Source organism: Xyrauchen texanus, chromosome 9 (genome assembly GCF_025860055.1).
Source record: "Xyrauchen texanus isolate HMW12.3.18 chromosome 9, RBS_HiC_50CHRs, whole genome shotgun sequence".
In the NCBI taxonomy this organism is placed as follows: Eukaryota; Metazoa; Chordata; class Actinopteri; order Cypriniformes; family Catostomidae; genus Xyrauchen; species Xyrauchen texanus.
In genome coordinates, this window is record NC_068284.1 from 34,045,267 (window position 1) to 34,059,884 (window position 14,618).

The 14,618-nt window shown below is 37.7% G+C and overlaps 2 protein-coding genes across 2 annotated transcripts; one reads left to right on the top strand and one right to left on the bottom strand.

The window, feature by feature from the left end:
• Positions 1-1,010: 1,010 nt before the first annotated feature.
• On the bottom strand, positions 1,011-2,599 carry LOC127649665 (apolipoprotein D-like). Its single transcript, XM_052134905.1, has 5 exons — positions 2,583-2,599; positions 2,286-2,419; positions 1,879-1,997; positions 1,630-1,718; positions 1,011-1,531 (listed from the first exon to the last, which is right to left on the bottom strand). The coding sequence occupies exons 2-5, from the start codon at positions 2,403-2,405 to the stop codon at positions 1,293-1,295; spliced, it is 567 nt and encodes a 188-aa protein (XP_051990865.1). The 5' UTR covers positions 2,406-2,419; positions 2,583-2,599; the 3' UTR covers positions 1,011-1,292.
• A 5,233-nt stretch (positions 2,600-7,832) lies between these two features.
• On the top strand, positions 7,833-14,610 carry LOC127649092 (apolipoprotein D-like). Its single transcript, XM_052134019.1, has 5 exons — positions 7,833-7,893; positions 8,197-8,328; positions 8,445-8,566; positions 13,774-13,859; positions 14,008-14,610. Exons 2-5 carry the CDS (start codon positions 8,212-8,214, stop codon positions 14,244-14,246), a joined length of 564 nt encoding a protein of 187 aa, XP_051989979.1. The 5' UTR covers positions 7,833-7,893; positions 8,197-8,211; the 3' UTR covers positions 14,247-14,610.
• The last annotated feature ends 8 nt before the right edge of the window (positions 14,611-14,618 follow it).

A 14,618-nucleotide genomic window follows, 5' to 3' on the forward strand; every position in this document is an offset into this window, starting at 1 on the left:
ATTACTTTCTTTCTTCTGCTGAACACAAATATTTTTAGAAGAATATTTCCTCACAATGCAAGTTTTGGAGCTTAATTTTTTTTAAGCTCCAAAAGCACAAAGGCAGCATAAATTAAATCTGTATGATTCCAGTGGTTAAATCCATGTCTTTAGAAGAAATATTATAGGTGGGGTGAGAAAAGGATAAATATTTAAGTAATTTTTTACTAACATTCTCCTCTTTCACTTACATTATTTTAGTTTTTGGCAATTTACATTCTTTGTGCATATCGCCACATATTGCGCATGTAGAAGAATTTATAGTAACATTTCTTAAATATTGATCTGTTTCTCACAAACGCTTAACATGTAGCTTCTGAATACATAGATATAACCACTGGAGTCTTATTAATTACTCTTATGGTACCTTTATGTCCTTTTTGGAGCTTCAAAATTTGGACCTACAGAGCTGAAATTCTTCTAAAAATCTTTGTTTTCAGCAGAAGTCATTACATTTGTGATGGCATGAGGTTGAGTAAAAATGAGAGAATTTTCATTTTTAGGTGAATTATACTTTTAAGTAAATATGGTTAGTAAGCGTTTTATTTCAATTTAGTGCATACAAATTGAACATAAAACACAATGAATAATTGACAACTTCCATAAGAAAATTTATACATGAAGGATCTTAGCCAAGAATATATCTTTACAATCATACATCTGAAATGATCTAACAATGAAGAATCTATTCATATAAATGTCTGTGCACTAATTGCTGTTCACAGAAGAACAAATGAAAAAAGGAAGCACTTTGGTGTTTAGCTTGCCTTCTTTATTATATCAGATAATTAGGTAAAGGGATTTTGATTTGATTCACACAAGCTTTATTTGGTGAGTAAAATTCTGTCTTTATTCAAAGTTTGAAACATTCTGAATAAGGACATTTTTGTTTTACTATAGATATCATATACAGTAGACAACTAGAATTTAAAATAAAGACAAACAAGCTCTGTTTTTTTTTTTTCCAACAAGTGTATTTATTAATGTTTTTATGTCTCTTGACAAAGAACTGAACAGAAGCAAAACAAAGGCCAGAAGCTTATTGGCACATTGGAACAACAGTACCATTTGCTGCTTTCATAACAGTAAAAAAAAGTTCTGACAATTTGTACTCAACAAATGTTGGAGAGTGCAAATCTGCATTCTTATGCCTCAAAGCACTGGCTGGAAATCAGTTTGAGTTTACATTTATACTGTTTATTTTTAATAAACCACAATACATCTACAATGGCTTATCATACAAGACAGTAACATTAAGGCATGCCGCTGCACAGCTCTAGTCTCTGGTCAGTCTCAGAGAGCGTGTCGATATTGATGCCATTGGATTTGAGAATGTCTATCAGCTCAGAGACGGTCTCTTTGGGAAGTGCACGAGTCCTGCTCATGATCCAAGTATATTCAACGTAGAGACCGAAGGCCTCTGAGCAGGCATAAACAAGGGTGTAGTTGTCATAGTCAGTAGCTAGCACCCAGTAGGGGGCAGGAGGAGCATCTGAAAGTGAACACATTCAGCAGTAATCATGAATCAGTCAAATAAAACTTGGATAAAAGAAGTAGGGAAACCCCCCCCCATGTTTTGTTGATACACACCCTCAAAGAAGCTGACTTCCAGTTTGGCAGGCTCTGAATCATCTACGATCTTGGCGGTTCCCTCAATGAAGCTGATAGTACCGTTAGCACTGTGAGGTTTTTCAGAGACAAGCTATAAGGTAATCTCAGCAGAGAATGCAAAAAAAAAAAGCTACATATTCTGAATATTAGCGAAGTTCTGGTTTCTTTATTTACATTGACATCTTTAATTAACTTTTTGTCCCTTTTGATATTCAAAGCAGTACTTACAGAAGCTCATCATTTCGAACCAGCACAATACCGTCGCTCAGAACGTAAGTAGCCTGACAGCACTCTCCTAACTGGAACTGGGATGGAATCTTCATAATCTCGTACCATCTTCCCACATACTATGAAATGACAGATTAGGGAGTAATTATGCAACAGAATCTTTGTCCTATGAAAATGCAGATATATAATATGTTTGCTGGAAATGGAGATTCATATGAAGGGAAGATTTCTGCTTTAAATCCATGAGTAAAAAGTCAAGTGTGTGGTCATTTTATAAAAGAATGTCTCCGTTAGAATAGCCTACTAAAAATGTCCTACTTTTAATGTATTTTTAGTTTAATCTATTTTAAATATTAATTCTAAAGTAGTTCAATATAATCATAATATCATAAAATAAAAAGAAATACCCTAGTAGGATCAAAGTTTTGTTGAACAGGAGGTTGTGGGCATGCTCCTGAGCTGATGGACTGAGCGCTGACTGCCAGCACAGACAGCAGAGACAGAGCCAGAACTTGTAGAGTCTGCATTCTCTCAGTTTCACCTGAAGAAGAGATATATGTATCAAGCAAAAGCAGAAATCGAGAAAAGCAGAGTTTAATAAAAAATGTTACAGACACTGCTGAAAATGTATGGTTATTAATCAAATAATAGACATTCAACGATCAAGCATTAAGCAAAACTAAAAGGCAATTTAGACTTCTTACCTGTTTGGCTTCTGGGGTAAAACCTCTTTGATGTAATGAACATCAGCAAAATTTTATATTTATAGGCCTTTGCATCTATTTGTTATATCACTAAACTCCACCTCCTCAATGCAAATGATCTTATTAGAACATGATTGGGGGAATATGGGGATTTGTGCATCTGCTCAAACAGATGCCGAAGGTTGGGCAAATAAACCTTGAGTTGAACATTCCAGACCAGGATGGAGAATGTGCCAACAGAATGCTATTGGCCAGTTACTTTCCTTACGCCAGAAGGTTTTATTGTACATTTTTCAACACAAATAATATTTAATTGTTAATACAATTTTGATTGGTGTAACAGGACACATTAAAAAGCCTTTTTCCCCTCATTACAGTTAAAAAAGTCATGAACAGCACTTTTGAAAAAGATTGTGTGCACTCAAATCACTAATAAAAGCTGCTGAAGCAGAAAATGACCACATGATTACAGTTTGTTTTGTTTTTATGTGACTTATAGGAGTGGGTAAAATGGATATGGTTGATAGCACAATAGTAACAAAACAATTGTGCACCAGTGTTGGTCCATAACTGGCTGTACAAAAAAAAAAGACATTATGAGAATGTAGTCTTTGTAATCAGAATTTCTGTCCATTTGAATGTAACAAGAACCGATTATTTCACAGACAGACCTCAGTAATAAAGCAGAATTTAAGTGATAAGTTTATGGAAAAAGTGATGCTTATGTAAGTGATGCTTATGGAAAAAACTGAACTTTGTCAAACATCTCTGAGACTAGTGCTTCATCAAATGCATTCATTGTATCAGCCTGGTACCCTAATAAATGACTTTGTTATCTAGTAAACTGGTGGTGCACAACTCTATTTAGTAGGACAGCCGGATCTGAGTGCAATATGATTTTATTTATTTATTTATTTATTTTTGCAATAGACTTGACGCTCCAAGTAAGGTTACAAGCTTTACTATTAATGCATAAATTTGTCTTTTTTTTTTTTTTTATGATATTCACAAATACAAAATAAAATGGACCTAAAAATACCAATTTGAAACAAGAATGAAGAAAAAAGTAATTTGTGTTTTTATAAGTTATATAAGACAAGTTTTTAACGTATTCATTCTACACATAGTGGTGCACACACACACAGACACACACAAATGTAAGAATTTGTGTCCTCAAAGGGAGGTCAAGTCTTTCACTACATTTATTACACCAGAAAGCACATGGATACACCCTTATCAATGTGTTGGACGGCTTATCAAAAACACCTGCAACATGTAAAACATACAGCTACATGTGAGGACATGGCCATCTTGTGAAGATAAGCAGAACCCTTGCTTAAGTTTTGAAAAACAAAACAAAAAAACATTCAAAACACACCTGGCAGAAATGTGGGCAGTTGGTATAAAATATCAATACAAATGACTTAAAAAGTGGGTTCAGAATCTTACACCTTTTAGCCCTCTGAAGTTTTCACACAGAGGAAGGTAAAGTCTTTGAAGGGAATAGGCAAAAGGGATGATCACTTCTGAATTGAACACAAAATTAGATTGACTTAGAATGGATCAATTAAGAATGAACCTCATATAGTGTTTGTGGACCTAGGCAGGCAACCCAAGTAGCACCCCATGACCTAGAGATTACCTATCTTTACTATTGTGCAGGGGCTACACATTTGTTGAGACAACAACAGGCAAAGGTAGGAAAGCAACTTTAGGTATGGTTAGTAAGAGGAGCCCAAGTATAGGTTGGACATGGAGAAGGATCAGTTAACAACTTTGTAGGCTACCTCTCGGCAATATTAAATGTTGGTTGACTTCATCTCTTTCTTCAAGATTTTCAGTGATAAAGTGATCATTTAAGCCTGTCAATCTCTTTTTATTCACTTGGGCATTGTTTTTTAATGTTTTTATTTTAATGCACTGTTTTTCATTTACATCTTCGTTTTCCTGTTCTGTACCCCCAGAATGCATTCCCCCTCTGACCATTTTTGTCATATGTCAGTCAGAGCAAAGTCGGCAGACAGATGGTGAGAGGTGACTACCTCTTGATAAAACAAAAAAATTAAAATGCAAATTTGAACCCATTTAAAGTGCTAGGAAAATTGTAATAAAAGTTCAAATAAAAGTAAAATAAAATAAATTATTTTATTAATAATTTTATTATAAAAAACTGTGATTGGTTATTTGTAAGGTTATTATAGGAGATTTAAAAAGTATTTGATTTTTGGCATAGTGAATCAAGTTACTCTCCGGGAACTAGCACCTTATTGTGGTGGAGAGGTTTGTGTGCCCTTATGATCCTGAGGGCTGTGTTGTCTGGAGCCATGTGCTCCTGGTAGGGTCTCCCAAGGCAAAGTGGTCTCAGGTGAGGGGCCAGACTAAGAATGGTTCTAAAGACTCTATGGAAAAAATGGAAAGAGGAGGAGTTACCCTGCCCGGAGGAAGCCCGGGGCCCCTGTCTGGAGCCAGGCCCAGATGGAGGGCTCGTCGGCGAGCGCCTGGTGGCCGGGCTTGTCACGGAGCTCGGCCGGGCACAGCCCGAAGAAGCAATGTGAAACCCCCCTCTACATCCCTTGGGCCCACCACCCATTGGAGAAACCGCAGGAGTCGGGTGCGCTGCCATATGGGCGGCAGTGAAGGCCGTGGGCCTAAACAGACCAGACCCGGGCAGCAAAGGCTTGCTCTGGGGACGTGGAATGTCACCTCACTGGGGGGGAAGGAGCCAGAACTGGTGAGGGAGGTGGAGCATTACCAGTTGGATCTGGTGGGGCTTACATCGATGCACAGTTTTGGCTCTGGATCCGTACTCCTGGATAGGGGATGAACTTTATTCTTCTCTGGAGTTTCCCAGGGTGTGAGGCGACGGGCGGGTGTGGGGATACTCACGAGCCCCCGGCTGAGCGCCACTACGTTGGAGTTTACCGCGGTGGACGAGAGGGTCGCCTCCCTACGCCTACGGGTTGTGGGGGGGGAAACTCTGACTGTTGTCTGTGCATATGCACCGAACAGCAGTTCAGAGTATTCGGCCTTCTTGGAGACCCTGAATGGAGTCCTGAATAGGGCCCCAGTAGGGGACTCCATAGTGATGCTGGGGTGGTGGTTCCCCTCTTCAAAAAGGGGGATCAGAGAGTGTGTGCCAACTACAGGGGTATCACACTTCTCAGCCTCCCTGGTAAAGTTTACTGCAAGGTGCTGGAGAGGAGGGTTCGGCCAATTCTCGAACCTCAGATTGAAGAGGAACAATGCGGTTTTCGTCCTGGCCGTGGAACGATGGACCAGATCTTTACTCTCGCAAGGATCTTGGAGGGGGCCTGGGAGTATGCCCATCCGGTCTACATGTGTTTTGTGGATCTGGAGAAGGCGTATGACCGGGTCCCCCGGGAGAGACTGTGGGAGGTGCTGCGGAGTACGGGTGGGGGGTCCCTTCTTAGGGTGATCCAATCCCTGTACGTCCAAAGTGAGAGCTGTGTCCGGGTCCTCGGCACGAAGTCGAGTTCATTCCATGTGGGGGTTGGTCTCCGCCAAGGCTGCGCTTTGTCACCAATCCTGTTTGTGATATTCATGGGCAGGATATGTCCAGGATAGTCAGGGTGGGGAAGGTGTGCGGTTCGGTGGGCTGGGGATCTCATCGCTGCTTTTTGCAGATGATGTTGTCTTCATGTCATCATCGGTCCGTGACCTTCAGCTCTCACTGGATCACTTGGCAGTCGAGTGTGAAGCAGCTGGGATGAGGATTAGCACCTCTAAATCTGAGGCCATGGTTCTCAGCAGGAAACCAATGGAGTGCGTACTCCAGGTAGGGAATGAGGTTTTGCCCCAAGTGAAGGAGTTCAAGCACCTCGGGGTCTTGTTCACAAGTGAGGGGACAATGGAGCGGGAGTTTGGCCGGAGAATCGGGGCAGCGGGGGCGGTATTGCACTCGCTCTATCGCACCGTTGTCACGAAAAGAGAGCTGAGCCGAAAGGCAGCTGCCCCCGCGACCCGACTTCGGATAAGCGGTTGAAGATGGATGGATGAATCAAGTTAGGGCACAAATAATAAATCTCAATTTAATCAATGCTCAAGGTTCAGGGAACATTACAACAGAAATATGAGTTTATAAAGGTCAGTGAGGACCGATCCAGAGACAAAACATAAAAGCAAGATATAAATAAAGAAATCATAGCCACAGCTTCTTTTTAAGCGACTGAGAAGCACAACAGATCTTCTTCACGCTAGCCCCATCTTTGATTTTTAATTAGAATAACAACGAAGCTGTGAGGGTCAGACTTAAAATATCTTCAGTGGGCTGTACTACAGTTTAAATTGTTTTTGGATCGTTCTGTGGACAAAACATTGATAATATATCTGTCCAAGAACATTCAGTAGGCTATACAAAGAACCCTAGATAACATAATTTATGGAAAATCAGATGTGATCTAGGAGATTTATACAGCTTTATACCATTTGTGTCGTTGAAGAGACATTAAGTCTATCCCTCACAGTCTCATTGTCATTCCCATTAAACATCAAAGATGGCGCTCAAGTGAATAAGATCATCATTACACTAAGCACTGGTCTGATGGGGATTTGGAAGCATAAGTACGTTTTCACAGATCAGAACTAAAAGTGTTACCCTTCACCTTTAATGCCATGCTAACACAAAGAGGTCCACAAATATCTGCATATCATAGGGTGTGGTTCACAACCTTTTTGACTCCAAGGCCTCTCACTGTTCAAGACAATATTTGAAGGCCCCCTCACCCAAAACTTGACGAGTATAGTTAAAAAAAAATAATCATGGATAATTTTTTATTCTAGAGGTTCCAGAAAGAGTCTGTTTATAATTTGTAGGCATACGTCTTAAAGGTTTATTTTTCAGCATTTGAATTAAGTTGAATTAATTTAATATTTCTTATTTTAAATTCATTTTAAGTCAACTTGAGGCCCTCTTGGAAGTGTGCTGAGGACCCGAGTGGGTCCCAGCCCCCTGGTTGAGAACCACTGTCTTAGGGGAAAAGGGTTAAACTAAGCAATACTAAAGGCATTTATAGTAAAGACTAATAAGACGTTTTAAGGAATCAAACAATACTTTAAAAGAAAAAAGACAAACCATTTAGTCTTGTAGAAAGAGCGAGAGATGCATACAGTTGTTTAGTTTACTGCATTCATAATGGAACATTCCCTCATGACTTCAGTTTGCTTAATGACTTGCTTCATGTTGCAAATAAACTACTTCATGACACTTCTTTTCAGCAATCACATGAGACAGAGTGATTCAAATAAATACTGTGCCCCACAATCCATTGCATATTCCACAAGACACTACGAGGTAAGGATTCTTATCATTTGCCTCTTATCATTTGCCTTTATGTATAGGCTAAGGTCAAACTATACTGTTTATAATGGTTGAATTATAATGACTTGTATTTCAATATGGTAGTAGTTTGTTTTTTAGAGGCCACAAATGTGGATTATATGATTTACTGCTTTGTCAAATTTATATTACTTTATATTTATATGTTTAAGTTTAAGAAATATTTTATATTAACTGTTTTTGTTTGCAAAGCTTAAAAATGTAAATTTAATTGTATTCTTATTGTTTCATTCACTGCTGACCTTAACCGTGGTAAAGGTCATTACAAGGAAAATGAAGACATTTCTTGTGGTTCTCTTGGCTCTCTTCCTGCCCATCATATATGCCCAGGTACCTCACTGGGGCCCATGCCCAGAGCCTGCTACCCAACCTGCTTTTAACCTAAATAAGGTAACATGTTCATACCTCATGTATTGCTATCTGCCCTCCTTAGCATATGCCATAATTAAGTTTTCCATTCTGCTATTATATTTCTCACTGGTTTGCTTCTCTGTATCCTGTTGCAGTTTATGGGGAGGTGGTTTGAGATTGCTAAACTTCCAGCACAGTTTGAGAGAGGGAGATGCATTGAAACTAACTTTACTCTCAAGCTGGATGGAAATGCCCATGTAGTGAGCTCTGAAATTCTGTGAGTAACAACACCTCAGATTATTCTTTATCTGGCAAGGATATTTGGAGGATCACTTTGTTAAAATTTATTATCCTTTATTAAACTTCAACTACAGCACAAAGGTCTAACCCTAACTTAACCTAAATTAACTAAACCTAACCTAACCCTAACCTCCACATGAGTAGTCAAAATGTGCTTTTCGTTGGCTTATTCGTTAATTATTATTTTGTCTCCACAATTCTTAATGTGTTTACATTCTTGATCCTAACTAATATTTAAGCAGTATCACACAAGCAAGAGTGCTGTTGTTCTGAATCAGCAGCCTTGCGCACAGGTATGCTAATCATCACAGGCAGACCAACAAGATGATTCCGACTGTTACATTGAATTTATACAACAGTTCAACAAACAAGTAATGGATGTAAAATAAGCCAATTAGTTTGTAGGTTTTCTTCTCCGCTAGCAAAAATACTTTTAGAAGAATCCAAAGCATCAAACATTATCACAGCTCTTTGTAATGTACTGTTCTCAAACTCTAGTTTCACCTCACGCTCCATTCCAGTTAACCCTTAAATGCATGGTCATAGTCCCAAACACTCTTTTACATATTCAGGTCTTTAGAGACCTGGCACTTATCTCTATGAAATATTGATGTACAAAATGCCCAGATAGTGTCAGATTTTCAGAATATTTTCAATACAATAGACTACTTGCACTGAGTCTCACAACGTACTTCCGATTTTAAATAGTGCAGCCCGCTAGTGTCCGGTTGAATGTATTTAAATTCTCTGTTGTTGCCTAGTTCCAGAAACGGCACTTAAAATTAGTTTTTGAAAGAGGATTTTAAAGTACGGATCCTTTCAGAGATAGGAGAAGAGATATTCGGAACATTATTGTGTACAGCTTCTTCAAAATTCATTGGAAGAACAGTTTTCAGAGCTTTAATTCTGCACGAGCCAATCTGAGAAAGCAATGGCTGGTATGTACAGCAATAAAAGCACATTTCAATGTTTCTCCTCACACAGAGGTCTGTAGTAGACATTTAACCACAGATCAGCTCGAAAGGCAAATGACAAAATGTTGAATGAGTCAAAGGGTGTCAGCACCAGCAGTGCTCTTTGAATTAAACAACTACGTGCTTCAGGGGCTTGGGCAGCTCAGCAAGTAAAGATGCTAACTACCACACCTGGAGTCACAAGTTCGAATCCAGGACATGCTGAGTGACTCCAGTCAGGCTTTCTAAGCAACCAATTGGCCCAGTCGCTAGGTTGGGTAGAGTCACGTTGGGTTAACCTCCTCGTGGTCGCTATAATGTGGTTCTGGCTCTCGGTGGGCACATGATGTGTTGTGCGTGGATGCTGCGGAGAATAGCGTGAAGCCTCCACATGCGGTAGGTCTCCGTGTAACGCACTCAACAACCCACGTGATAAGATGTGTGGATTGATGGCCTCAGACACGTAGCCAACTGAGACTCGTCCGGATTGAGGCCAGTCACTGCGTCATTGGGCATTCCAAATTGGGGAGAAAAGGGGAATATATATATATATATATATATATATATATATATATATATATATATATATATATATATATATATATATATATATATATATAAACAACAACAACAAAGACTTTTTCAATGTTAAGACTTTTCAATGTCAAATCACCATCTTTGTCAAGTCAAGTCAAGTGGTTTTTATTGTCGTTTCAACCATATACAGTTAGTACAGTACACAGCAAAACGAGACAACGTTCCTCCAGGACCATGGTGCTACATAAAACAACAAAGGACCAACACAGGACCACATGAGACTACACAACGAAATAAAATACCTATATAAAATACCTATGTATACCTATATAAAGTGCACGTGCAAACATGTGCAAAAAGTACGGGACAGTACAACAAATTTCTGACAATGAACAGGACAATAGACAAAGTGCAGCGCCGACCAGTACACAGTAGTGCAAAAAGATGACAGTTTCTAAAAAAAAAAAAAAAACTAAAAAAACAACAACTTCGTGCTTTAGTCACTGCCATGTTCCATGTGTGAGGGGTACGCGATGAACGCAGGCATTACCCTGTTTTTATGAAATGCAAATGCATAAGTAAGAACCGCTACAGATAGTGAGTTATAACGTTTGAAATAGATTAAATACTATAGCGCAGTTATTCATTTATTTAATTTTATAATACAACTGCTTCATTCTTTGTGAGTGACTTTAAAGCATGGTCAGAGTAAGATGACAGCTAATGTATTTATAAATAAATGAGATCTGTCAGAATTAACGCGTTAAAGAATGAGATCAATTTAAAACGTTTAACACATACATTTTTCTTAATTGCTGGTGTGAAGTGCGGAACCTTTGTAATGTGTCTGCCTGGAGTCATTACATTGATGCACATGCAACAGCACCAGAGCTCTTCTAGGTTAGCCTACAAGCTAAGCATAAAACAGCATACACGGCAGTCCCATAGACATTCTATGGGCGGTACTGTCTTAAAACGCTAAAGTTGACCGTTATACTCTCTCCAATGATAGAGCCGCAGAGGTTGTTATTAATTTTAATAAAATAATCTCTGACCGCGATTCCCTGTCAGTGATAAAATGATGGAGAAAGGAGCTCTTAGCACTATAATGTAGAAAATAAGCCCAGATGGGATTTGTGACAGAAATGAAGTATTTTTCAGCCTATGCAAGACGCATGATGAGATCAAAGCGGCGCTCGACGCTGCTGCCCTGCCGCAAATCATGAATGCAGCTTCACGATTGCTGCAACAAAGTGGATAGCCAGAGTCTACCGGCAGATTCATATTGTGGATGATGAGAGTTTCAGAGATTTAATGCCCATTGCAATAAATATGCAACCTATGAGTTCTTTCAATTAGTCAAACTCCCACTTATACTTCGGTAAACGTTTGCTCTGACTTGAATTGGTGATATTTTAGTGCATTTCTATATTTATACAGTAGAAGTCATTGTTTGGAAAATGTTAATAAAATAATATATTTTTTTTGTTTGTTTTCTTCCTAAGATGGAAATAAATACATTTTGACAAGAAAAGAAGTATATATAGTGTCAAATTTCAGCACTTTCAAAATCTGCGATTCATTACGATTAACTACCAAAAATTATGCAATTAATCATGATAAAAATTTTGAATCGACTGACAGCACTTAAAGAAATACATCTAGGACATTTATCCAAAGAAGAGTCATTTGCAATCGTTGTATGGTGGCATTTATCGTTGAATCTCAACTGGAATTAAATATCATTAATTAATTAAATGTGTGTTAATGAGATGGCCACACTGCTGCAGGTTATACATGTTTAATTTATTATTCAGGAGCTGAGTTTAGCAACATTTGGAAAGGAAAAAATATACTTACAGGCAAATTATAAAATTTAAACATCACATTAGCACCAAAAATATGATTTATTGATTTAATCAACTGACATCCCTAAAAGAAAATCTTTCCCATGAATAAATGTCTGCACATAGGTACTTTGAACACTGTAACCGGAAACGTCTGAGCCTCACTACTTAGTAGTATCTTATGGAAGCAGTTAGAAAACAATAAAATAAAATTTATTTTGATGTTTTATTTTTCATAAATTAAAGAGATAATGCAACAATTCAGGGCATTATTTTCAAACTGAAATTTCATGAGATGCAACTGGCTATCAAACACATATTGAGCTACACATGTGTAATGTATGTGTAATTTATGTTTATCTTATGTGTATTTTCTCCGGCACTTGTTGAGTGTAAATAGATTAACAGCTTATATGATTTCAGTAGTTATATTATTTACACCCAAATGACAATAATCATATTATACTTTTCATGTGTGGTACTTGCTATAGTTAAATTCAGTGTTGTTTCTTTGTCAAATAGCAATGACAAATGTAAATCAAGTCAATTGCTGAAACAACTGTGCCAAATACCTGACCAATATTGACCAAAAAACTTTGACAAAAATGACTTGAAACATTTAAGAGCAGTACCCTGAATATAGTATTTATTTGTATGAATACAGTACGCATTTCTCTTGTAATATACCAAGAAATAGGTATCCTGTGATAGTAAACTTAAATAGATATGAAATAATTAAAAATATATATATTTTTGAAAGTGCAGAGACATACCTTGTGTCTCTAGAGACCCTATACACTTTTGATACTTAAAACATTCTAAATTATTATTATTTTGTGTGTGTGTGTGTGTGCCAATATTTATAAGAGATAAATTGAGGAATACTAAAGAGGTTGGGCACAACTCCAAAAAAAATGGATGAGGTACTGGGGTGGGGGGTCCTGAGTCTGTAAAGACACAAGGAATGTGTTTAAGGGTTAAATCGTAAAGCAAATTGCAAACAAATGTGTCCCCCACTCATGATATGCAGTACTGTGCAAAAGGTTTAGCAACATAAGATGCTTCACAAAAACATTTGTCTTAAGATGGTTATTTATATCGTCAGCTCGAGTGTGTCAATAGGGAATATCAATTTTAGACTCACAAACATTATTTTTGCAAATAGAATAGAAGAACTGAGAGCCCTGCAACAGATGGCATGGCCCCCACTGAACATCAAGTCAGTCTGAGATTACATGAATAAACAAGTAATTGAGACTAAATAGATAGAAGAACTGTGACAAATTCTCCAAAAAGCTTGGAACATCTTATCTGCCAACAACCAAGAAAAAGTGTTCAGATGTACCTAGGAGTATTTGAGTTGTTTTGAAGGCAAAGGTGCTCACACCAAATATTGAATTAGCTTTCTTTGTGTGTGTGTGTGTGTGTGTGTGTGTGTGTGTATTTACTGGAATTTGTATGACGTTAATTGATATATGAACACTAATCATGGCGTTATTTTTAGGAACATGCAATGACATTCAGATGCAATCTTCTACTTTTATTCATTTAAAAATATACGAGAGCTGATTAAATCACGGGACTTTACAAAAAGTCCAGTTCAGTCTATGTATTTATCCACTGACTAACAAAATCAGATCCAGTGATCAAATTAATTAAGTTAAATATTTACTGGATTGCTTGAACTGATCATCAAGGATGACAATCAAAACAGTAAAAGATTATTTGATATTAATATACATGTGTTTTGCCACTTCAAGACACTGCTTCACCAATCAATTGCAAGGACTGGAACTAAATGCTATTAGACTACCTACTATATAAACTTAATTTCTTGAACATTTTAGAAAAGGAGAGCTAAGAAAAATTGAAGGGACAGCTGTGGTGGAAGATAAAAAAAATCCAGCAAAGCTTGGAATCAGTTTCTCTTACGGTAGGAATCTTTATTTTTAACACATTCTCTTAATTGGAAACAGCTTTCATCTTTCACCAGATCAAATGTGCCTTTCTTGTATTAAGAAATTCGATAAGAAATTACATGTAGATCATCTTTCACAATGTTACTCTTCTTGCATTGACAGTTTTGCCCTACACTCCATACTGGATTTTGTCTACCGAATATGAAAATGTAGCAGTGGTGTATTCGTGCACTGATGTCTTGAGACTGTTCCATGTAGACTTTGCATGGATTTTGGGCCGCAGCCGATCATTGCCTGCTGCCACCATTGACCATGGAAGAGAGGTTTTTACCAACAACAACATCGATGTAAGTCGGATGATTTTAAGCAGGCAGCAGGGCTGTGACAAAGCCTTTGAATGACAGCATGAATTTTGTTGACAGCAACAATAATCTTCCTTCCAGTGTTAAGATGCTTTTGATTGAAGGCATTGTGGACTACTAATGTAATCAAGTAATGGTAAACATAATATGGAAAGTTCAGAGTTTGGCCATGGACTCATTACATCTGTAACTTTTCTTTTTTTAAAAGGTTTGTTATTTGTTGAATTCACAGAATTGAAAGCACACGATTCCAATTGATCAAAATAAATTACAGAGCACTAACCAAAACCATGTGATATTTTTTTTTTTTTACTGAGCAGTGTCCCTTTAACTTGACAAGAGTTGTTTTTTTGTACATTTAGCACCTCCTTGTGGTCACAAATGAAATTAAAATAAATAAATAAACCACTA